The following is a 26,372-nucleotide window of genomic DNA, read 5'->3' on the forward strand; positions in this document are numbered from 1 at the left end:
ATTTTACTCTGTTGGAGTTGCCAATTCTGTCCAATTCTGCAGCAGCCTTTCCTGATAACTTGAAATACTGCTTTAAATTATATGCAAAATATATAAGCCTCCCTGATTTGGTAAATTTCTGTGGCCATTGAGATGCCTGTTACACACCACTATCTGCCTGGGCACTGTTTCATGAAAGTAGTCACCCTGATAAGTTGGCAGTCTCTGACAATCACCATAGTAACAGTCAGTGACTGAAGCCTCTTAGCCAATCAAAGCCAAGGATTTTGCTGACATTGTCAGAGACTGACAACTTGTCAGGGCTGACAACTTTCCATGAACCGGTGCCCTGGTTGCTTTTTGATCTTTGATGCTCTATGATCCCACCAGGCAACAAACTCGTCCATTCCTGCAGTGTCTCATGTGAGCATGCATATACATGAAGTGTGACTGGTTTGCACTCGCCGCAATGTGTATCATGCATTCAGCATACGTGTGCGCCCTTTGGACACCGCAGTAATGGCAAATCTTCTGCCAGATCGAATCGGTCTGTAGTACATCCAAGTCGTATTTCAAGCAATTTTTCTTCACACAAAAAATCACTTGTATGCAAACAGATTAAAAAAACAGGAATGAATTCCTTCACAGCCTGGGAAAGTATGTGCTTTATTTCTTGGGAATGTAAACACCTTACTTTCTCCTCTGCCTAGACAAAAGCAAGTGACGCCTCGAAGCGAAACCGGTAGTCCAAAGAGAGGTCGACTGGATGACATGTTCACTGTGCCAGCCAAGAGAGATACCACGTAAGTTTGACTTCCTCAAAAAATTCCATTCAGATGTCACTATGGCGTTTAACCCGTGGAAAATGGATTGATTTTGCTACAGCATGCATTTCTCATAGACACCCGCCTGAGTATACTCGGGACTCGTCCTCAACGGGTTAAGGTAGCTCTTCCTCAGTAATGACATCTTGAGGTCTACATGATGACATTTAGCAAACAATGTATCATTGTATCATTATCTTCTTTTTTTCTTTTTTTTTTGGGGGGGGGGGGGGTGAATGAGGTCCCAGCTCTAGTGAGAATAAGATTTGGGGGGGGGGGGGGGTGGGGGCAAGGTGGCTCTATTGGTAGCAAGTCTGTGGTAGCAATCTAGAGTCCCAGGTTCGAGTCCAGCTTCGCAGTGCTGTGTATTATTGTGCCGCCGTCACCTCCCCTCTCTAGTAAGACCCACTTTGTCCCGCAAATTGGACTTAAGATGGAAGCCTGTTGTGTATCAGAGTGAATAAAGGATGTCAACCTGGTAATGTGGTTCATCCCACATTCACCAGGGAGCTTGGCAACTGATATTGACCTCCGTTGGTCCATCCCAGGTGATGAGCAGTTGTCAGGTGACTAGGAGTTGTCAGGTGACGAGCAGTAGTCATGTGAATGGCAACAGTCAGGTGACTCATGATAGTCTGATCTCTGATGACTAGCAGTAGCCAGCAAACCGTATCAACCAGACACATCATGGCTTATAAATGACCGCAATGCGAAGAATAGGGCAGAAGTGTCTTTAACTCATATAGACGTATACTGTAAAAGTGGATATTTTCGTGCGATTAATTTTGCGCGCTTGGCCAGGTAAGATGTGTTTCACATGTTTTTAATTCTGCAAAATCAAGACATCAATTACTGGAACATATGGCAAACAAAAATATTCCTGTGCTTTTTTTTTTGCGGTAGTTTCTGTTGCGCGAAATGTGCAAAAATCACAACACCATGAAAATCTCCACTCTTACAATACCATGGATTTTATATCGCCAATTTTATTTAAGATTTTTATGTTTATTTTTTCCCCCCTGCCCGTTAGTTCTCCTTTCCCCTGGGACAGTGATGGTGTGGGAGGGGCCAGAAAGAAACCGGGAGATCTTAGCTCCACTGGCGATCTAGGCAGTACTTTTGACTCCACAAATTTTGGTAAGTGACATGTAACGTGGTCTCTGTCTGTGGTGATATAACCTTAAGAGTGGCTTTGTTACTGATTGACCAAACATGTGTACATATTTGTGGATATGTTTGAGTTTATGTACATTATATGCTTGTAAGCACACTAGAGCTACATTGTAAATGAGGAAGAAAGCTGTGTTGGCTAAATTATGTGCCATCTGAAATAGATAAATTAAATCACATTGTGGCCAATATGTATTCTCTGAATTCCGTGATTACTCCTTCCAAGACGATGATGACGATGACGATCCCCTGGGCGAGAGTGACCCGATGAGGGCCAGCCTCATCGCCCAGCAGCTGAAGCAGCTGGCTGCCCTGGAGCGGAACGAGCCGCTGCCGACACCCGAAAAAACAGCCCCACCCTCCTCCACCTCCTCTGCCACACCCGCAGCCTCCGGGGGTCCTCCTGCAGCCATCAGACAGCAGTCGGCTCCACCCTCTTCACAAGCTCCTCCCCCCAGCAAGGTAATGATAAAATGATAATACAGACATTTATAATGGGCAACATATCCACTCAAAGATGCTCAAGGCATTCACAATTAATGTTTATAACCAAATACACAATCTGACAGTATGAGAGAGAGAGCAAATGGGATGCAGGGTTGGCAAATGGAGTGTAGCATTTAAGCTTTTCTTATTCTTACTTTTTTGAGCCTGCCACCAGAAACTCTGCAAGATCTGTACTGTCACGTCTTACTTCGTCACTGGGGTGACAAAACCTTGTGTGTTAAATTTGGTGGAGATGACTGTTTTGGATTAATGGTCGGATAATCAGTTAAAGTGATGTCCTGTCCAAATCCTTAATGTCTTACCCGAGAAATGAAGCCACCACGGCATGTCAAAGGTAAGGTTATCCCATTTGATATATTGCTTTGACTGCCATGTCCTTTTGTTTTTGTTTTTGTTTTTTTTTTGCTCTCCCGAACATTTGACATTTGGTAGATACGAGGTATTGTTTCCCAGCAACGATATGCTCTTGATTTCACACTGACACAGTTTTGTGTGTTTGTACGATATTGACTTCGAGGCAAGAAATCACACACAACTGCCCTGACCAGCTGTCAGGCAGCAAATGGTTTATTCACATATCGAGTTATTTCGAAAATAGCACTCACATACAATAAGGTCTAATTATGAGGTGAACTTGGGAGGACCTTGAGGATTGAGATGTTGAGGGGAGTCGTTTTGTACCATACTGTAGTGATGATGATGCTTTGGGAATAGGAGTAGCAGAAGGACCAACAGAGTGGTCACATCTCACCTGTAGTAATGTGCTGTTGAATGAAATCTTGCAACACATATTTCTACAAGTTGTACAAATTGTAGCGTAATATATGAACTGCACAACCGCAGTCCACAGTGACAGGTTATGCGTGACACCGTTAAAGTCTTCGGCCAGAATTCATCCATATTCCCACAGCAGAGCCTAGCACATTTGTGATCGAAACCCTCATGAGCTACAAAATATCCATTTCGCTTATATCAGTCAATCAAATTTGAAGATCACAGTTCTTTTCCATCCCATGCATTTGTGTGCTCTTGCTTTGAAAGAAACTGCCTTATGTATGGAAAAACAAAACAAAACTGTAGTAGTTCTGAAGAGAAATAATTGGTCACAATACACATGTGTGTTACAGCTGTATTTTTCTATAACCATTACGTGTCCTTGTACTTCCTTGCTTTCCAACTCCAGATGGAACCAGGACGTGGCATGTCAGCCACCGCCCCCCTCCAGAGGCAATCTTCATCAAGCACCCTCCCGACCACTGATCCCAAACCGTCACCCAGCCAAGGACAGCCCACTGCAGGTAAAAGATTGTAGCCATAGCCTACGGTTAGTCCCTTCTAAATGAAATCAGAATTCTGATAAGAGACTTTAAAGGGATGGTACAGTATTGGTGGAGATGAGAATTGGGCTTTTAACATTTTGTGAGAAACCAAGAAAAAACTTACGATATAGCACAGAACATACCATTTTAAGAGGAATTCAAAGTTTAAATGATGAAAATCGGGTTTGGGATGAGTGAAACATCCAAAAACAAAGTAAAACAAAGCAATCGTAATAAAGTGTGGGTCCCACACTTTATGAGAATCGCTCTTTTTTGGATATCTCAGCAATTTTAAAACCAATGTTCATCAAATAAACGTTGAATTCCTCATAGAATTATATGCTCTTTCATATTTCATAAGAGGTTCCTCATTATCTCATCAAAAAATGTTAGAAACCTGAAATTAGGTCTCAACCAAAACTATACGATCCCTTTAACGCCAGAGAGACGTGCTGCCTGAGAAGGAATGAGTCATGTGACCACAGAGCCTAGTATGCTAAAGATTCTTACTCTTTCATAGTCATATCTCCTTGTCAATTAACTCTTTCAAATTTTCTGTGTGATTTTCACAGTGTTGGCCAGAATACATGATGAATGCAGATGCCTACGTCATTAAATGTGCAGGTTTATTACAAATTACTATCAGAGAGAAAGAGAGAGAGAGAGAGAGAAGAAAAAAAAACCCACAAAACAACAGCATTGATATAGGAGCAAGTTAATGACATAAAGGTTAACATTCTTGTGGTAATGATAATATTACTAGTTTTCGTATAGTACCTTTCACACTTTTTAAGTATCTCAATGCACTTTACAAACTATTATTGCCTCGGCCGTTGGATGTATTATTTCCAACCAGCCATGACAGTGCTCACTCTCCACTCTCTGGGGAGCATTCCAGCCAGTCGCAGCCATTTACAGGCGCACACATGCTGATCAACTAACATAAATGTCCTCATCGTACCAGGTACCCATTTATACTCCTCGGTGGAGAACAGCAATGTGGACAAAGTGCCTTTGCTGAAGCAGAAGGGCAAATGTGTCGGGCATCACATGGGCTTCAAACCCACAGACCCAAACCATGCTCATGTCATTTGAAGGTGAGCGCTCTTATCCTCTCACCCACGACACCTCCATACGGTAGACATTCACACACATTTTACACCCACTTCTAGGGAGACGGGAACCCAGGTGGAGACAAGAGATGCATCAGCGGCAACAACAACAACAACAACAAGCACAGGGTGGCACACCTGCAACCCCACCGCAACTGCCGACCAGAGAGGCAACGTCTACAATGCCAGCAACAGCAGCAACGAGTGGTATGCCACTCCAGAGTCCAGCAGCACCACCTGCTCAATCCACAAGTGTTAGCTCGGGGATGTTGCCGGGGACAACTGGTTTCGGAGTGGATTCAGCTCTCCTGGCTGGTAATCAACAGCTGGAGAAACAGAGACAAGCCATGCTGGACTTTGAGGATACTCTGAAGCAGCAACAGGTGTGTTGGTGTTTGTAAGAAGGGTACCGGTGTACTAAGAGGTGTGCTAGTGTTACAAGGAAGGTGTTGGTGTAGTAAGAGGTGTGTTGGTGTTTTAAGAGGTAAGTTGGTGTTGCAAGAGGTGTGTTGGTGTTGCAGGAAAGGTGTTGGTGTAGTAAGAGCTGTGTTGGTGTTTTAAGAGGTACATTGTAAGTTGGTGTTGTAAGAGGTGTGTTGGTGTTGCAGGAAAGGTGTTGGGTGTAATAGCGATGGTTTATGTTTTAAGAGGTAAGTTGGTGTTGTAAGAGGTGTATTTGTTTTTAAGAGGTAAGTTGTTGTTGTAAGAGGTGTGTTGGTGTTGCAAAAAAAAAAGGCATTGGTGGTTTTAAGTGGTGTGTTGGTGTTTGCAAGAGGTGAGCAGGTGTTGTGAGATGCATTGGTGTTGAAATATGTGTTGGTGTAATAAACCTCATCAGTAGGATTTGTAGTGCTGCATGTTGGCCCCCACCTTCCAGTCAGTTTTATCCTACATTGATCATTTAAAGAGAGAATGAATACAGTTGAAGGAAACCTTTGAGCAGTTCGTCATGCAATTATTGTCAATATTTAGCAAATTTCAGTCATCTCAGGATGATTTAGCCACTCTTTGGCATGGCATTTATTGTGTCTATGTGTTAATTTGTTGCTGTTATTACCTTCAGTAGCAAATCTGTGCCATCGTGCTGAGAACATGAACATCGACATGTGAAGGTAGTCATATGAGATATAAGAAGTTTGATATCTCTCACATGAAAAATTTGTCAGGCCATATTAAGCGTTGCCCTGTTTGCATGAGAACGTAGAAAAAAAAAAAAACAGAAACAAAAACAAAACAAAACTGATGTATATGCCAGGGTTAGCTGATTCAGGGTGTGTTTTGAGGATTTACATTCACCATCATTTTTAGTTGGATGTCATGCAAAATGAAGAAGACATTCTAAGAAACTATCTCAATAAAGTGGGAAATGAGAAGATAGGAAGCAGGTGGGAGAAAATAAAAATAAAAAATGTGGATGTCTTCTAGAACTTTGAAGGCGCATAGACCCGGTAGTTGCGGGGGCGCTGTTGGATGATAGTGCTGATCACCGTTAGCATTGATATGAAGATCGCTGAAGTTGAGCTGTCATCAAGAGCAAAGCGCGTAGGTGTTGCTAGGTATCGTTGCCTTCGTTGTCTTCTCTCTGCATCACGCAGTCTGTAGTGATGCTAGGGTGCGTGTTTATGTGCTTCTTAGTATGACATCACAAAAGAAGTTTGCTAAAGCTGTCATCCCCCTCGGTCGAATCATAAGCCGAACTGTGATCGGACCACTGACTACAGTGGATTGGATTCCTTCGGACTCATGGAAATGGGTCATAGCGTAAAGTGCTAAAGAGGAGTCGATAGCATAGGTCTCTGTGGGAAACTTGCGCCGTGCGCCCGCGTACGCATTCGACTAAACCACCGGGTCCATGTGTTTTTAAAAATAGCTTCAGAAGAATTGCCAGGTGGGAAAAGTTCTTATTGATGGTGAATGCAAAGAAATCGAAGGCAATGATCATGTGAAAAGGGGGAGAGTAATCAAAGGGCATCTCATTTTCTCCCACTGGACTGGTAGGCTCAGATGGCAGCAGAGCATGAGAAGCAGATGAGAGCTATACAGGAGCAGCAGCAGAAGGCACTGTTGCAGCAACAGCAACAAGTCCTGCAACGGCAGCAGCAACAGCAACAGCAAGCCATTCAGCAGCAGCAGCAGCAGCAGCAGCAGCAACTTCTGATGCAGCAGCAGATGTTGCAGAGCACTCCCTCCACTCCCGGTGTTGCCGGGCTGGGTCTCGCTGGTGTTGGTGGTGGTGGTGGTAGTGGGCTCTCCACATTGGGATTTGGAGCTGGTGTTGGAACAATGGGCGTTGCATCGCAGACCCCATGGCTTGAGAATAAGGTATGTTAACGCCAATTTGGATATTGCATGTGCGTCTTCATTTTCAGTCTCCCAAAATTTTCCAGCACTTCTACAGTGTACTTTATAGTAAAACCACTTTTGAGCTTCCACTTTGAAAATGAAGTAGGCTCTGGAATGAGAATTTTGATGAATGTTTCTTCTGTCTTAATATTTCTTTCCTCCGTGGTTCATCTGACTGTTAAGATGAGCTGATGCTACAACAGAGCACCACTGTTAATGTGTGTGCCATGCATACTGCATTGTGGACAGGAGCTTCGCTGATTTTACCTGAACATTAGTACTGCTTCAGGTTGAAGATAAAATAATCACATTAGATTTTGTTATGGGAATATGCACTGCAGAGAAACGTGCCTCTCTTTTAAGGTACTGTAATGTTGGAATTCTAGCCCCGTTGTAGAAAAGCTATGATTGATTCAATGGTGATACAGTGTAGCATCACACTCTTGTAGTGTGTATAATCTGGATTTATGCTGCTGAGAACATGGAACTTGCAGTGTATATCAAGGCTAATTTAAAGCTTATCTCATGCTTTCTTCCTCAATGATTAGCTCCGGCAGCTGGAGGCGGAGAAATCCCAGTTGGAGGCGTCGGCCCAGCTCACTGAGAAGCATCACCGGCAGCAGGTGGAGACGCTGGAGGCGGGCCACAGGGACTACGTGGCCCTCCTGGAGGAGAATGCCCGGAGACGGGAGACCCGGATCCAACGCGAGGCAGAGGAGGCCTCGGTCCGGTCCGAGGAGCGGCTGAAGGCGGTCATCGCCGAGCGGACCACCTTGGTCAGTGAGCACCAGGCCAGGATGGACCAGGTGTACCAAGAGCACAGCCGAGAATTGGAACAGCTCAAGCAGGTCAGTTGGATCTTTATCTGTGACTTGTGGTCTTGATATTAAGCGTAGTGATGATGATAATGGTGATGACAATGCTTCTACTGCTACTTATGTATTAGTGTTATAACAATCCTAATAAGTAACAATTGTCGTCAATGTAGCTGTAATTATCATTATTGCCAGCTATCATTATTTGTATTTTCTTCATATTTATTATCGTCATCGCTATCATCATCATCATCACCATCATCATTATTATCCTTAATGGCTAGTTGTAGTAGCAGTAGTAGTGTCATCATCTTTGTCGTCGTGATCCTCCTCATCAATGTTATCATTTTGCATGAAGCACCGCTCCACACTTTATGGTTCTCGAACAACAGTCAGCAGCATGTCAGTACTCTTCAGCTATCGGACTCAAACCGACACATACAGCACACTCATCTCATATTCTTTGGGAGCTCTGAGTCTCTCTTCACCTCCAAGGCTGCCACTTCCTGGCACGTGCCTTGTAAATTTGCCCACAGTAATGTTCAACTTTGTACCAGGCACCCATTTATACACCTAATGGAAAGATAGCACTGTAGATGAGAATGTCACACTATAGGACACTAGAGCAAGTGTGATTGGGGCTTATTCTGTGAATTTGCAATTAGCATGGACATTTTCGTTTCTTTTTTTTTTTTAAATCAAAGTCGTCATCATACATCAAATGTGAATTTGTAAACCACTTACTGAAGAATCCTGCTAGTTTGATCCGTGAGTTGAAGAAATCTATGCCCCGTCAAAGCAACTTACCATGCAAAATTCTTTGCAGATGCATCGGCAAGAGCTGGAAGCCCTCCGTATCCAATGGAAACGGGAGGTTGAGGATACCAGGAGGACGATGCAGCAGCATCTTGACTCCATGAAGGACAGCACGGGCCACACCCAATCCCTGAAGGCTGTCGTGGAGCGCGTAGGAGCCGTCGGGGAGCAGGTTAACTCGCTGCAGGTACGCGATGCGCACTTTACCCGGCCCTGTGTACCTTGGTCTTAAGTTCTGACAAGAATTGTGGTTGTAGATGTAGAGGCAAACACTTGAGGAGGCCTGTGTATGTATGAAACGATTGCTTGAGTGTGTGATATGCATGAATTGTGTTTTTGTTGCTCATTTGAGGGAGTCTTACAGCATAGTTAGATCCATGTACCCTATAAACAAAGTTTTATATTGCTGGCATGTGCAATGCGTGGACTAAATACATGAACTTTATATGAAATTAGCACCTATTATATTACCTATAATGTACACCATTGAGAGAAAGCATTTACAAAGACCAAACAGATTGTACTAGCATCAAAATCAGCCCTTTACAGAGTAATCTTGTGTCCTGCACCTAACTCAAAGCACCCTGTGAAGAAAAATAGAGTATATCACGCAGGATATAACTAAAGAAATTTCCCTCACTTATCCAAAGGAACATTCTGGGGCAAACATAATGAATGGGCACTTGGGTCTTTCCCCAAAGGGACTTTTGGGCAAAGGCCGAAGTGCCCATTCATTATGCTTGCCCCAGGGTGACTTTTGTTGCCCCAGGCATGTTGGCAAATAACACCCTGTCGTGATATGAAACATAAAATTCATTTACCCCTCCAGGACAGAATGTCGGAGCAGCACCGGTCCCAGCTCGACAACCGTCTCCAGGACGTGCGGGAGAAGGAGGAGGAGACGAAGAGGATGCGGAAGAGACTGGAGGAGCAGGAGGCGGAGATGAGTCTGGAGAGAGAGCGGTTGCAGGCCACTGTCTCGCGTCTAGAGGCCCACATCAAGGAGCAGAACCTCCAGCTAGATGAGGTAGGTCACCACTCTCGTGTACAAAGAAACAGGAAGTACATGTTGCAGTCAGAGGAGAGATACTCAAAAGGGATGAAGTGTAATGAATTTGCATCATTTCTCATTTTGATAGAGGTGGAGGCCATAGAAAAATTCCATGGATGTAACGGCATCAAAAAACCCACCATTGCAGATGCCACAGCATCCATCATATAGTGTGTTTTGGTTTCAGTATTTTGTATAATGTCTTTTCACAGGAGCGTTGGAGGCTCATTGAATAGAGTGCCTCTAGCTTTCGCCTCAGTGTGAGATCTTGTACCACCGCACTCGTGTCTCTTCACTATTCGTATAATGTCATTTCCCCAGGAGCGTTGGAGGCTGCGTCAGGAGCAGAACAAGCTCTCCAGCCTGCAGAGGATGGTGGAGGAGGAGAGGAAGGTGATGTCTGAACAGCTGGCATCGCAGCAGACCTCTCTTCAACAGGCTAAGGTGTGAACACACTCTCCATTCAATGTATAGCATTCCCTTTCTCTCTCTCCCTCTCTTTATCTGGATCTGTCTGTCATATCTCTCTCTATCTATCTTTCTCTATCTCTTTCTGTCTCTTGTCTCTCTTTTTCTTATATCTCTCTCCCACTATCTACCTTTTCTCTCTCTCTCTCTATCTCTATTTGTCTCTGTAAGTTTATCTCCATTAATCTCTTACATTGTATCTCTGTCTCTCTTGATATATACATATATCTGTCTTTATCTCTATCTGTCTCTGTAGTTTTTTCTTCTCCTGTCTATTATCTCTATCTCTCTTATATATATCGTCGCTGGGGCGATAAGACCTCATATCTACAAAATGTCAAATGTTCAGGAGAGCCAAAAAACATGGCGGCCCAAGCACTGTGGCGAATGGGATAGCCTTTCCTTTGACATGCTGTGGTGGCTTCATTTTTGGAGTAAGACAGATGGGATTTGGACAGGCCATCACTTAACCCATTATTTGACCGTTAATCAAAAAAACTCATTTTCACCAAAATTGCAGATACAAGGTCTTATCACCCCAGCGATGATATATCTCTCTTTATGTCTATCTGTCTCTGTTAATCTCCTCCTGTTTATTATCTCTGTCTATCTATCTATCTATCTATCTATCTTTCTATCTATCGCTTTCTTTTTGACTGCTCTGTGGGATCAATAATTGCAATTTTTATACATTTTAGCAAGACAAAAATTAGGTTAGTCAGCCATTAATACTTATTTTAAACGTTATTTCCTTAACCGAAGTTTGCATTTTTTAAATAATTTTAATGAATGTTAGAAGCCTCAGAGATGCAATGTCATGTTCTCAACTCAGCTGAGGATATTGGAAAAAACGGTCGCCTTAAAGTGTGAAACTCTCAGTCATTGGTACAGTACGTTTATGAGAAAAATTGGGGTGTCATCTGCACGATTTACCATTTAAGAGTACAGTATATTTTGTAAAAAATAATGTTGATTTCTGGACATCTTCCATTTCTACCAGCAAATGCCAGTTATTCCTTTTCTTCTTTTTATCAAGTTGTGACATTTCAAAAGTCTGCTTTTCTGTCTTTCACTTGAAATTTCAACAACACTTGTGTGAAATTGTGGATAAAAATTATCTTCTCTGATGTGGAACTGACAATTAAGTGTGATTTTAACCTTTGCTGATGCTGTTTTGCAGAATGCCGTACTGGCAGAGCAGCAAAGCATCATGGGACAGTGCCTGGAGGAGCGCAAATCGCTGGCGGCCGAGAGGGCTCAGATGGCTGCTGCCCGCCGAGAGTGGGAGGCGACCATGCAGGAGGGGCTCACCAAGGCTTCCCAGGTTGGTATCTTTCCTTGGTAGCTGTCTAGCTAGCTTCTCGATTTGCTCTCATTCAATCCTCCCCCTCCCCCCACCATCCCACAAACCTTTAGCTGCACTGGTTTATATGCAAGGAACTGATCATTATTCATATTTTTTAGCTCAGGGGTAATGAAAATCCGGCATTCCCTTTCCCATTTTAACATACTTATCTATCTGATTGGCCTTAATGAATTCACTTCGTAACTACAGAGATGCCAACTGGTTCTTCTTTGTAGCATTTTGTACTTTGTTTTGCCAAAAACACAGCAGGTTTTCTGAAAAAAAAAAACCCACCCAAATATTATAACTTACACATGTTTATTGGAGGAAAAATGAAAGTACTTTTTTTTTTAAACGGAAATATGCCTTTTCTGCCCTCGGAATACTGCAATGTAATACAAAGTTGACACCCCTGTACTAGACAGTACTCCTACATGATGAAATTTGTGTGTTGATATCTGATGTACTCTTGATACCTACCTTCTCTATGATGAAAAATGGTTTAATGATGTCAAGCAATGTACTCCTCCTTATCTCTTTCCCCATCTCGTTATTGCTCTAGGAACAGGCCAGCCGCGAGGGAGCCCTCCAAAGCCTGTCAGAGGAGCGCAGCAGGCTCGCCGCGGCCCGCGAGGCGCTCCAGCGGGACTCAGCCGACCTGGACCGCCGGGGGCGGGAGCTGGAGCGGCAGGAGGCGGCGATGCGGGAGGAGCGAGGCCGGCTGCAGAGGCTGGGGGAGACCCTCCAGGCACGCTCCTCCGAGTTCCAGGGAATGGTCAGCGATGCGGTCTCGGTGCGGGAGGAGGGGGAGGCAGCACTAGTCAAGGCCCGCAAGGTGGAAGGAGAACAGCTGTCCAGACAGAAGGTCAATCCATGCTCAATGATGTCAACTTATTTTATTATTGTTTTTTTTTTTGCAGTATTTTATACTGTGTATATGGCAGGTTTTGTGTAAAATATTGTTTTTCCAAGTGTTATTGCTAGACATGTCTATTGCAGGAAAGGTAAAAATACTGTTTTCCACCAAAAATAGGCCTTTTCAGCCCTCAGAATGGTGCAATGTTGTTTACATGGTTGGCATCCTGGTGTGAAAAAAATCCTGGCATGTTACTACTTTCACTTTTGCAAATGCTCCCGATATTCATATCGACTCGGATGTATCAGTGACATTTTCTCCTGGGATGTATTAGTGACATTTTCTCCTGAATATCTTCATTACGATATTTTCTCCAATAGCTCATATTGTGTATATGTTTCTGCTTTTGCAAATTTAACATCTAGGCTCCTGATTTCATTGAGGTCTCTAATTTGTTCCTGTGACTTTCAAATTAAGTGTTTTTCATGGCAACTGAGCTCTGTGTGTTTCTCACTTCGTACTGTGCTTCAAAGAGGACAATAAGTATGAAACACTCTTTTACAGTAAGAGTAATTTTTCCCACTTGGCGAGGTGATATGAATTTCACTCGTTTTTAATTCTACTGAATCAAGACATTGAGTAGAGGTACATAACAGCAAGCAAAAATGTTTGTGTGCTTTTATTTTTACAGTACAAAATTTCTGCACTGAAAATTTCTGCCTTTACAGTAGTTGAAGAAGTATTAGATGCATTGTGGAACTAACATGTTAACTCTCACTCTTGCTATTGCTTTGGTGACAAAAGTCCCTTGAGCTTCACCTGGACGAGCTGCGGGCCACTGAGAGGAGGATCGCTGAAGACAGGCTCCAGTTGGCTGAGGAGCAAAGGTCGCTGGAGAGGTCACTGGGGTCAATTCTGTGCCAGCAGTGTGGGCTGTCACTGTCCATGCAAGGGTTTCGAGGTATGCCGCGAAGGACATCTCGGAAGTTTGATCTGGAGCACTTGCCATAATTTGCCGAGAGATGTAGATTTTAGATACGGGTATCAAAGTTCAGAAGGTAAATTAAAAGACATTGCATAAGTGTACAAGGAGAAAATAATCTCCCTTTGGTCATGTAATGTTCTTAATTCATGCAATTTGTTATTGTTGTTGTTGTTTAAATTGAATTCCTACTTCAATTGTACACTGCTTCATATTTCATAGAAGTGGTTTCTAGTTATCTCGCAAAATGTTAAAACCCGAATTTCCACCTCAACCAGGGCTATACTATCCCTCCTTTAAGAAAAGAATGAGATGAGATTTATTATCTCTCACAGAATCCAACCCCCTGGCCATCTCTTCCTCCACCACTCTACCTCCGAGGGGGAGGTATGACAATCACGAGGGCGGGGTGATGGGCCTGCTCCCCACCCCGGGCGGAGATCCCATGCCGACGGAGGTAGTGGATAGACTCCTGGCTCAGGCTGAGCTGGACCACACGCGCAATATCTGGAAATTGGCAGCGGAAAAGGTAGGTGGTCGCTGGTGTTTTTGAGAGAACTCATTGCTGTAAACTGAGACTAACCAGAATATGGAAAAGAACGGATTGATTTCCCACTCAATTCATTTCAATTCAATTCAATTTTATTTCCACATAATCATTAAAAGGATACAAAGAATACATAAGATGTGACATAATGAACATCAATTGGAATGTACAGAGTAAGAGAACAATACACATAACATACCATATTCACCAAGAAGGTGTTTCAACAAACACAAAGTGAATTTACAAAGAAAGGGAAATAATGACATGATGGATGATTTGTGGAGGGGTCATGAGAAGTTTTTATGGAGATTCCATAAGACTTAAAGGTATGATCTCAGATTAAAATCTCATTACAGATACAGAAAGCTTTACAGGTTCTGTGAAATACTCACTCGAAATGATTATGATGTTTGTATTCACAGGTGTTTGCCCAAAGAATTCTTTCATTGGTTTTCAATGATATATTATCACAATATATACACGTCACAAAATGCTTGTAAATCTTATTTGTTTCTGTTATGCTCATGATGAGTTGAGCTGTGTCAGGAGTGATTTGCAATAACTGTATGATTATATTTTTGAGTAGCTGCATTTGACATAGTGTCTATGATGTGCCTGTATGAGGCTGACTCAAATACTGCTTTTGATTTTTTATTTCTGCATTGTCTCATGTTTGTATTACCATAATTTACATCAATATAATGTACTGTAAAAGTGAAAATTCTTGCGTGAGTTATTTTTCACACTCTGCCAGGTAAGATGAATTTCACATGTTTTGAATTCCACAGAATCAAAATCTAAAATTGTATCACCTGTAACAAGCGAAATATATGTGTGCTATTATTTTTGCTCTGGTTTCATGTTGTGCAAAAATTGTTTTTTTTTTATAGTAGTCTTAAAAATGTAGACATACAGAAGAAAAGAAGAAGAAAAAATTCAGTGTACAGACTTTTAAGAAAATGCATGATATGAATACTGCAGTCAAGTTGATTTCTGTTGGAATTTACACTGATGCAGAATCCATGACTATGGTAATTAATGCTCCACAGGATTTGTAAATAAGCAACATGCCATCTTGTAAAAGAAATTGTACGGAGTGTGATTACCGTGTTCATGCCAGTGGCAGTAGTTTGGTCGAACAGCTTACCTTACGACCTGCTGACACGTGATGCAATATTTGGTACACTGGGGTACCAAATGAAAATTCACCATTTTGATGAATTATTTTTTTTTTTTTCAGCGCTGTACCATTGGTTACCAAAAAATGTGTACAAATAATCTTTAGTATCATTATGCACAAAAATGTTTTCTTCTTTGTAATTATGCAACATAATCGGCATTGGGATCATTAGCGTCGCGCCGATTTATGCCAGCGCTGATGATGAGAATATGGTCGCCATGACAACATTGCACAACTGTATTATAATGGACACAAGATGGCGCTACACAACGCCATGCCCCGGGGTACAGCGTGCCGAATCACATGTAGAGAATACTCCCTCGGTGGTAACCTCATTCTCTGCCTTCTTTATTCGCAGGACAAGGAATTCCTCGAGGAGGAGACCTCCTTTCTGGAGTCGCTCAATGGGTCCTTCCGCCTGGGTCCCCCTGCGGTGACATAGCGATTTCTCATCTTCCCGAGAGTGAGCCTGTTTCTTGCCGTAAAAAAAACAGCATTCCTGCCCAGCTTTCAATGCATCGCATGCAGAACAGCAAAAAAGGCATTTCCTTTGATTTATTATGCATTATCATGCACAGCGTGATGTCTGTAGTCCAAAATATGCCATATTGGTCGTGAACATAAAGAGTATATTCCTTCCAAATCAGAATATTAAAAATTTCTGGCTGTTGAGACTTTGAGTCTTAGCACGGTGAAGGGATTTTGTTTGCTGGTTCTGTTTCTTTTAGTTTTCTGTTCCTCTTCAGTCTTTTATTGTTTTGTGGATGACATCAGTAGCAAAATGATTTATTCAAGAGAGAGCACTGCTCAGGTTGAATTTGGGTTTAATAAGTTTGTGCTATTTGACAAATTTTTTGCCGAATGTCAGCTGTGGACTATTTGCATCAAATATGTCTTTCACTTACAGTGTATGTCTTCCAGAATGACAGTATATGATCGAAATGTTCTTGAGAACTAGCTGCCGCTGTGAACAAAATATTAAGCTGCCCCCATGTGCAAACATGTGCTTTCATGTGTGTAATGCTGCAATATGACAATAAATGCATTTGTTCTAATGTGTCGTGCTGATGGGTCTCATTCACGTCATATATCAGCAAGAGCAAGTGCAAAAAATATGATTTTTTTTTTCTCTGGGTCATTTGCCGGAATTAGGGTACAAGCAATATCTGTACTTGCTGATGATAAAGAATAAAACGAATGCACTGTGCATTGAGAGGATCTTGTTAAAGTATGGATTCCAAGAAACAAACTGCATTTTTACACCTCATTAGGTCCCTTTCTATCTGTATTCATATGTATGTAATGTATTTACTTCTATGATAAATGCAATCAAAAGGAGACTGACCAGAAATGCATGTAATATGAATGAAAAATTGAGCAAAGAAAATGGGATTTTATTGGAATTTGAACGGGAGACCTCCGGTGTGCTAGACCGGTGCTCTGCCAAGTGAGCTATAGAAAACCCTCGAGCAGAGTTCATACGTGTATCTCAGAAACCTCTCTATACTCTCAGTGCTTGTGTGGTCAGAAGCTATTACAGTGTGTATGTGTGTGTGTTTGTGTGACAAACACACACACATTAACTTGAATAATGGAAATCGACATGTGGATGAAATGTGAGGGATCACTGAAGTGATGCAGCTCTGTGAATATTGTTACTATTAGATATATTTTTGAATAAATGCAAACAAAGGGAAACGGAACAGAAATGCATATATATATATACTGTTTGAAAATAAACAGAATTTCTTCTTTTTTCCGACCCCTATTGAAGGAATTAAGGTGATACAAAAGAAGTATAGAGAAATATTGGAGTCAGGAAGAGAAGTGGAGAAAAGAGCTGGGATAAGATAGGAGTGAAGAGTCATGAGGTGGAGAAGGAGTTAACCCGTTGAGGAAGAGTCCCGAGTAAGTGTCAATAGGAAATGTGTGTTGTAGCAAAATCAGCTTGTCCTCGTGAGTTAAGAGAACAAGCTAGAATATAATAAGAACTGCAAGTAATTTCTGAAGAAACATGTTAGATTCTAGTCTGTCTTGAAACCATGATCTATGAATATAACCTGTTGATCCAATTCTTTTTGGAACTGATTTGGCATAAGTACTGTATCTGTCATGTCAGAGTGCTGAATTAATTTCCCATGAGAAAAATACTTAATGATACGCCTCTCTACGACAGAAACAAGTATAGTACCCTCAGCTTTGCTTCCTTCCTCTGGGTTCTCTAGTTGCTCGGCTTCCTCATCGTCGTCGTTATCTGAGTCGTCGTTGTCTTCTTCTTCCCTTTCTAGGGATTGCATTAACATGGACAGGGGCTTTCCGGTCAGTCTGGGGGTGATGGTGAAGGAGTCGGGGATGCGTAGAGGGAGACCATTTGGCTTCCCAAACACGGTAGTGGTATTGGGCTTGGTGACTGGTCGAACAGATCCAGGCTGATTCTCTTCGAAGGGTGATGGTTCTACCAAAATGTTGGACTGCAGGTCTATTGTTTGTGGACGCCTTAGATAGGTGGGTTGTTGATGTAGGTGCTTCAGTAATTTTGGAAGTTATCGGCTTGATTGGTGGGGGAGGGGGCTGGGATGTTGAGTCCTATAGTGTCGGGCCAGATTTGAAGAGCGACTGCTGATGTAGTTGCACTGCCTGCGTGCGTACATGTATTAAAGTCCACTTGCTTCCTTCCTATGGGTTCTCTAGTTGCTCTGCTTCCTCATCGTCGTTGTTATGTGAGTCGTCGTCATCCTCTTTTTCTTTTCCTAGGGATTGCATTAACATGGACAGGGGCTTTCCGGTAAGTCTTGGGGGTGATGGTGATGGAGTCGGGGATGCATAGAGGGAGACCATTTGGCTTCCCAAACACAGTAGTGGTATTGGGCTTGGTGACTGGTCGAACAGGTCCAGGCTGATATTCATCGGGGGGTGATGGCTCTACCAAAATGTTGGACTGCAGGTCTGTCGTGAGTGGGCGCCTTGGGTAGGTGGGTTGTTGTTGCAGGCGCTTCCATAATTGTGGAGGTTATCGGCTTGCTTGATGGGGGAGGGAGCTGGGATGTTGAGTCCTATAGTGTCGAGCTAGACAGATTTGACTAGCGACTGCTGAATATAGTTGCACCGTCTGCGTGCGTAAGTCCGCTGCCGACGTCCATCTTGAATATGGCACTGGAAATCAGTGTTATTCACACATCTCTGCCCACAGTTCCGGCATTAATACACAGTATCCCGTCCAGGCCTCGGCATCGTGTCGGGCCAGATTTGACAAGGGACTGCTCATGCAGTTGCATCGTCTGCATGCGAAAGTCCACTGCTGATGTCCATCTTGAGTAAGGTGCTGGAGATCTGTGTAGTTCATACATCTCCGTCCACAATCCCGGCATAATACACATTATCTTGTCCAGGCCTCCGCATCGTGTTGGGCCAGATTTGACGAGCGACTACTGATGTAGTTGCACTGTCTTCTTGCGTAAGTCCGCTGCCGATGTCCATCTTGAGTATGGTGCTTAAGATCTGTGTAATTCATACATCTCTCCACTCACAGTCCCGGCAATACACAATATCCCGTCCAGGCCTCTGGATTGTGTCTGTGAACGGAGAGGATGTTGCAGTAGCGGTTGAGATATTGATCAGGATGATGGCCTAGATATGTGGGGCGTTTTCTGGTGTGTGCAGGGTACCTATGGCCTTTCTTTTCCAGTGTTCTGGCATTGCCTTCAAAGCAGCTGTTTGCTTGGGACTCGGGGGGGAGGAGGATGTTTCTCGTTTTTGAGGCAGTGCATTGCTGTCAATTGGGGACCTGTCCCTTCTAGGAGGTTCCTGAGTGTGGCTTTCTTAGACTTCCTCTCTTGTATTGGTTTTGGTTCAAAGGATCCAAGATGACAATCCCTTCTGGGTTTTTTTTTCCATGTCCAGGGGATCAAGAGCTCTCCACAATTTGGCTTCAGCCTGTCGCAGTGTACTACCATGGCTTTTGGTTTGGGAGAACTCTGAATACAAACTGTGACGTCGGACAGTTTCGTAACGATTAGAAAGGGACTCTTCCATCAAAGCTGAAAATTCGGTGAAACTCCCATCTTCTTTGCAGCCTCATGAAGCCACATGAAGCCATTCTCCCGTAATCTCACCTTCTGGATGTCGCTTGATACTTGGTTTTCTCATGTCTAGCTGTCTTTTTCTAGGCATTGCTGGGCAAGATGGTGAGCAGCCTGTATGCAACATCGTAGCTGTTAGGCAAAGTCACCTTCCACTTGTCCGTGGTCTTCATCAGCCAACACTGATGGCATTTCCAGGTCGATGGGGAAGCTTAATTCTCTTCCCAACATCATATTGGGTGACTCGCTGGTTGATTCCTGTGGGCTCGCCAGCTTCTCATCTCAACTCCTGGCGTTGTCTTCCTCCATCATCATGGAGATGATGTTAATCAGCGTTTTATCGCTTTACTAACCCATCGAACTTTGAGTTATATCCTGTTTCTCTAGTTTTCTTGATGTTGTGGATGTTACACACCTCTTTGAAAAGATTGAATTAAAACTTTGATCCTTGCTCTGTGTGTAGTTCAGGAGGAACCCCGAAATGGCAAATTAATTCATCCACCAATTTCCTTGCAACAGTCTCAGCCCTAGCGTCCGGAAGTCCATGTGCTTTCATCCAGCGAGTATTATACTCACCAACCACCAATATCCACTGGTTTCCTGAGTCGCTTGTAGGGAATGGGCCCATTAGGCCTATTGCTACCCGTTCCATGGTCCCTCCTACTCTGTATTGTTGCAGTGGTGCTTTCCGTTTCTTGGATGTTGTGTGTGCGTCAAAGTAGATCAGGCCCCTATACCTCTGATGTGGACTGTAGACTCATCCTCAGACAACTCTTCCTCATAAGTCTTCCTGGTTGCTATTGGAGCTTCATCTCTCCTCCCACACTCTTTGCACTGTTGACATGACAGACCAATCAGCATTTGGATGTTTTCGTCCAGGCCGATGTTTGATTTTCATGTCATATTCATTGCTCAAGTTGTCCCTCTGGATCTTTGAAATTTAACAGCCACTTCAGTGACTGTGGTCGGTTCTCACTTTTACTGCACGGCCATACAAGTACTGTCTTAAGTGTTTTAACGCTAAAACCAGTAGCCCTTAACGAATGACACAGTTTTTCTTTCAGCCCTACTGTACCTCTTACTAGAGTAGGCCAAGACTTTTTTCTTCCCCCATTTTGCATTTGCGAAGGTACTGCCCCCGTTGCATCTGCACTATTGTCAATGTTGAGCATAAAGGCGTTGTTTTGAGTTGAGAATGTCATTGTCTGAAGACATTGTTTGAAGTCATTGAAAGCTTCCTTGCACTTGTCATCCCAATAAAATTTGGCTGACTTAGCACTAAGTGCAAGAAGTGGAGATGCAATTTCTGCCAAACCTTGGACAAACCTCGGGTGATAAGATGGCAGTCCAAGAAAACTCCTGACACCCTTCTTGCAGATTGGTCTTGGCCACTCTTTTATGGATTTCACCTTGTCTGGGTCTCAGTAGACACTCCTTCTAATGAGACAGTGTGTCCCAAGTACAGGACAGATTTCTGGAAGAGCTGGCATTTACTTGGCTTAAGCTGTAGATTTGCGCCTCTTAGCCATGAGAAGGTGAGGTAGAGTCGTTTGATTTCCTCCTCGATCGTCCTTCCAAAGACAATGACATCATCAAGGTAGATGAGTAGAATTTCAAACTGAAGGATCCCTCATTGTCTTCTCCATAAGCCATTTGAATGATGCAGGCGCATTTGTTAGCCCAAATGGCATAACTTTCAACTTTTAGAGGCCGTTGCATGCAATGAAAGAGGATTTTTCTTGCGCATCATCATCAAGTGCGACATGCCCATATCTGGCAGAAAGATCAAGGATTGAAAACCATTTTGTGGAGCCTAAAGCTTCCAGGATTTCATTAATCCTGGGCATTGGTTATGCATCTTTGATGCTTACCTGGTTGAGGTCCGGATAGTCTAAGCACAGTCTTCTAGATCCGTCTTTCTTTTTGACTGGGATGATATTAGATGCTCAGGGGCTGTCTGATGGTTCTATTACCCCTCTTTCAGGTCTTGTACCTGCTTGTCAATCTCTTGTCAGTGAGAAACGATGTCATCTTGCTTTTTGCTTTATAGGGCGAGCGTCTCCAGTTTTGATGCTATGCTTTACTATGTCAGTGCGATCCGATATCTAGGGAAGAAGGGTTGAAAATACGCCTGCATACTCTATCAAAACTGCCTCAGAGTATCGTGGTGTTTTGGTTCTAGGTTCAACATGCTTCTGGCATATAAGTCTTGTAAATATTGTGGGAGATTGTGAGTTTGAGTTTTCTCCTTGGATGCATCGTCCTGTATTTCGGCAGAGGTTATTGTCTCTGCTGTGATCCCTGCTGGAATTCCTAGTTCTTCATCATGGGAATTTAGGACTCTCATTGGAACAACATTTGTTCCAGCATTGACAAATGTGCTGCAAAACACTAGTCCTTTTGATGCCAGTTCTCCTCCCCCCTCTACTGGCTCAATAAGTGCTTGGCCCCCCCCCCCCCCATGCCTTCCTGACGACCAGCTACCCTCACAGGAACAAGAGCTTCGTGCCCAGGTGGCACTGCGTTTTGTTGCATAGTCACTATGCTTGCAACAAAGGGTTTTCTGAACTTGTAGGAGTTTTATTTTAGGGGTAATCAACTGTGGTTTGCATTCATTTTCAAGGAAGTGATAAACGCTTGAGTTGATTATTATGTCAGTAGATCCAGTGTCAATAAGAAATTTACACCCATTTGAGCGCAGTTTGCCTGTCACGTAAAGCCCATGTTTTGCCTCCACACCAAGATTTGGGATTGTGATGACTGTCTCACTTACTGTGGGTGTGACTGCTTGTTGCTTGGTTTCGATTCTCTGACAGTTTTTCCGCGGACCCCTCAGTCAGCTGTCTGTTGTTAACCTCGTTGTCAGCATTCTTCTTAGAGAATCAGCAACTATGGTTTAGATAACCAACTTTTCCACATCCATAGCATCGCATCGTCTTGTCTCTTTCTGTGGGAACTGTCCTCCATTTTCATCAAGGTGAGGTCCATTTGATGCTGCAGTCTTAGCCTCTTTTTCTTTCTGTACCAGCAGGTTTGTCAACATACCCATCTGTTTTGCTTGTTGGGTAAGAACTGTTCCAATTTGTTACAACCCATGGTCAGTTTCCTGTTCAATGCCACGGGTATATCGTCGCTGGGGCGACAAGACCTCGTATGTGCAAAATGTCAAATGTTCAGGAGAGCCAAAAAACATGGCAGCCAAAGCACTATAGCAAATGGGATAGCATTTCCTTTGACATGCCATAGTGGCTTTATTTTTGGAGTAAGACGGTTGGGATTTGGCCAGGACATCACTTAACCCATTACAGTGTATTTGACCATTAATCTGAAAAGTCATTTTCACCGAATAGCAGATACAAGGTCTTGTCACCCCAGCGATATTATATATCCCAGGCTTACCAGTTCCATGCTCACTTTGCCTTTGTACTTCAATTCTCTTGAAGTTCTCTGTTTCTAGTGCTGCTCTGATCGCATCATCCAGTGATGCTGGACGTGCCCTATGTATGGCTTCTCGGATCGATTGACTTTCCACTGCATCAATGAAATGATTCTTCTCCAATCTCTCCCTTGAGATTGGAGGGGATCTCAGGGTATGCCCTAACTGCAAGTGTGTGGATTGCCTGACCCAATTCCTGTATTGTCTCCTGTGGCGCAACTTTGCCAAATAATTCTCTGCTTGTTGGCTGGGCCCAAACCTTTGTCCAAGGAACCTTTTCAACTCCCTCAAGGAATTCTTCTTTTTTTTTAAGTCAATTCAATTCAAAGTTTATTTCATTTTTTGACAAAACATATATGTTTTACTTGTACGCCTTTTTGCATGTCACGATGTGGTTTCTAAGTATCTTGCAAAAAAATAGCTCAAATGTCATCTCAACCAATACTATACCATCCCTTTGACTTGTGGGGTCAGGGGAGTTGACACATCATGCAGTATGTTTGGGGTGGAGTGTGTGGTTGGATTTGCCAGCTCCTTGGGTTGTTCTGCTTGGGTAGAGCCAGTTTCACTGTTTGCATTTGGTGACCGAAATATTTTGAAACCTACTTCAGAATCCACTTCATGGAAAGACTCTGGTTTTTCTGTGTTAGGAGAACTATTATGGCTTTTTCCTGGTTGAGGATTTGCTGCATTTCCCTGCCTTTCTTTTTTCGGGGCTTCAGATTAGCACCTTTCCTATTCTATCAATTCCACCTCCATCCTAGAATGGTTCAATGCTTCCCTCAACTGAGATAGCTCTTTCTCCATCTCCATGACTTTTTCTCCAGAACATTGCATATTCCTTCTTTTTTTTCCTTCTTCTTTTTCTTATTTAGGGGTAAAGTCAAAAGGATTTAGGCAAACTTACTCAGTACGCACCACCCAACTGCTAACATTCCAATAACAAACTGAGTGATTATACATTAGATACGGTACTCTCTTGTGACTGATATAACACATGCAGGAGTGAGTAACAATTGCTCTTGAGTGCTCACGAGTTCACTTTGCTTGTGAATGCTCATGAGTTCACTTTGCTTCTGATTCACTTTGCTCGTGAGTTTACTTTGCTCATGAGTGCTCACGAGTTCACTTTGCTCGTGAGCGCTCAAGAGTTCACTTTGCTCGTGAGTGCTCGTGAGTTCCCTTTGCTCGTGAGTTCACTTTGCTCATGAGTGCTCGTGAGTTCACTTTGCTTGAAAATTCACTTTGCTCGTGAGTTCACTTTGGTCATGAGTTCGCTTTGCTCGTGAGTGCTCAGGAGTTCACTTTGCTTGTAAATTCACTTTGCTCGTGAGTTCACTTTGCTCACGAGTTCACTTTGCTTGTGAGTGCTCGTGAGTTCACGTTGCTCATGAGTGCTCGTGAGTTCACTTTGCTTGTAAATTCACTTTGCTCGTGAGTTCACTTTGCTCATGAGTTCGCTTTGCTCGTGAGTGCTCAGGAGTTCACTTTGCTCATGAGTGCTTGTGAGTTCACTTTGCTTGCGAGTGCTCGTGAGTTCACTTTGCGTGCGAGTGCTTGTGAGTTCACTCTGCTCGTGAGTGCTCGTGAGGTCACTTTGCTCTTGAGTGCTCATGCGCTCTGCCTTGGCCATCCAAGTTTACTAAATGACAATTTATCCGACAGAGTTCTTAGCTTCCTTAATACTCTATATATACCCTTTGTCATCATATCCTGAGGAATACTTGCGTCAGTTACCAAGACAGAGCATATTGTGGAGCTGTGAATAATCAGGCTTTTATTTTTTGATATTGCACAAGCATGAGCATACACAAATTGCATAGTGATGCATTCATAATCGCTGATCATGAATGCTCATGAGAATTCTTCAGGGCTTACGAGTCAAAACTCTTTCTGATATAATTCAAGAGAGTGTATTTGAAAATGGGGAAATATAAATACGAGGGACTATTTTCAGCCAAATTAGGTATCAGTCCTCCATTTCTTCAGGTATGAGCAAGTGTTTGTATCATTTCTGAGTTTGAATAGTATACTACCATAGCGTAACGTAATTACGGTGCATATGTTGCACTGAAGATGCTGATGAGATTTAAAACAATGCAAAATTAATCGATCTCACCTGCTGCCACCATTTGTAACATATTTTAGTGTTCTGAATGAGTTGTGCCTAAATGCTTCACGCCAACAAGCACACTGTCCAGATCAAACATGACGTAAAATCTGCCTGGGTTGCTTACCTAAGTATATGGCACGAGAGGCACTTCTTTTGTTTTAACTCGCACGGCAAATTCATGACAATCATGGCACTCACACATGTACCAGTACTCAAATCATCATCACCAGTATCCAAGTCTTAGAGGAGGAGACATAGTTAATGAAATATGTTGCAAGACAAGAACATGCTGTTCTGAAGCATCCTTTAAGCAACAGGGATCTGAAGCAGCACACATTGTATTCCATGTTATGATTTTGTGTTTGCAAGGAGCTTCAAACTTTTGTTGTTCCTCCCACAGAAGCTTTGCAGATGACCCTTCTGGGAAGTCGGCATTGTGGGCTTGAAAAATATCCTTGAATGACTTGCTCGCTTTCTTATCAATGATTTCCCCTTCATTTTGGATCATCTTGTACAAGGACTTGCGTAGCCGCACTAAGTTCTCCCCCATGGTCTTCCTTTTCTTACTCATTTTTTCCAAGCGATTACGCATCTCAGTTTCTGATAAGTGAGCATGTGGCTTGACGCTTGACATATTGGCTGTTTCATTTTCCTTCCTAAACCTTTTGCGAAGAATGCCCAGATCCGTCCTGTAGATGGTACAGGTATGGCACCGTCCAACATCACCTTTGAGGATCGGGCAACTGTTGTGTCTCAATGACACATTTAGCGAGTCATATTTACTTGGATGATGGTATATTGGACGGTTCATAACATCTTCTGGGCTAATATCACCAAAGTCTTCATTGCCTGGGCAGACCTATGATTTCGTGATTGCTTCTAAAATCTTTAGAATCTGCGATGGAGACAAATTGGGTGGACAATCTTTGAGAATGTAAATTCCTGGATCTACAACCTTGCTATAGTGGCGAACCCTCCAACTTCCGTCACATTTAATGATGCAGCATTTCTCTGACATCCCTTCATCATCCAACTCAACAATAATCACCTTCCCTTCTCTATAATTAAACACCATCTTTCCTTGGAGTACATCCTGCGCATTCCTCACTGCATCTAGAATACCACCATCTTCCTCCTCATGTGAAACACAATATTTGCAGTCCGGTGTGTGAGGCTCAAAATCAGGAACAACAATGCTGACACTTGTAGTTTGCCTCTTGTGTTGCTTTTCACGCCATCTCGATAACTTCTTCGAGCAAAGCCCACAATCCGAAGGAGGATGAACATCCTCAATGTCGACAGAAACATCGATGTCAAGAGCCCTTTTAATAACAGTAGACCATGTTGACTTCACTTGGTGTCTCTTATTTGGCAATGTGATACCATGGCTACCACACAATCTACAGATGTCCTTAAGTTTTTCCCTGTGT

General features: G+C 43.0%; 1 protein-coding gene across 1 annotated transcript in view; it reads left to right on the forward strand.

The window, feature by feature from the left end:
• LOC139709270 (uncharacterized) overlaps positions 1-15,756 on the forward strand; it is a 32,924-nt gene extending 17,168 nt beyond the window's left edge. The window contains exons 14-28 of the mRNA XM_071621219.1: positions 690-782; positions 1,834-1,940; positions 2,200-2,435; positions 3,664-3,778; positions 4,972-5,294; positions 6,910-7,233; positions 7,803-8,102; positions 8,896-9,072; positions 9,715-9,912; positions 10,258-10,380; positions 11,585-11,728; positions 12,312-12,614; positions 13,410-13,566; positions 13,923-14,116; positions 15,673-15,756. Coding sequence (XP_071477320.1) covers positions 690-782; positions 1,834-1,940; positions 2,200-2,435; positions 3,664-3,778; positions 4,972-5,294; positions 6,910-7,233; positions 7,803-8,102; positions 8,896-9,072; positions 9,715-9,912; positions 10,258-10,380; positions 11,585-11,728; positions 12,312-12,614; positions 13,410-13,566; positions 13,923-14,116; positions 15,673-15,756 — 2,878 coding nt within the window. The remainder of the gene's footprint in view (positions 1-689; positions 783-1,833; positions 1,941-2,199; positions 2,436-3,663; positions 3,779-4,971; positions 5,295-6,909; positions 7,234-7,802; positions 8,103-8,895; positions 9,073-9,714; positions 9,913-10,257; positions 10,381-11,584; positions 11,729-12,311; positions 12,615-13,409; positions 13,567-13,922; positions 14,117-15,672) is intronic.
• Positions 15,757-26,372: the final 10,616 nt, after the last annotated feature.

Source organism: Diadema antillarum, unplaced genomic scaffold (genome assembly GCF_040938485.1).
Source record: "Diadema antillarum isolate AM-2024a unplaced genomic scaffold, OU_Dant_1.0 seq00001423_RagTag, whole genome shotgun sequence".
NCBI lineage: Eukaryota > Metazoa > Echinodermata > Echinoidea > Diadematoida > Diadematidae > Diadema > Diadema antillarum.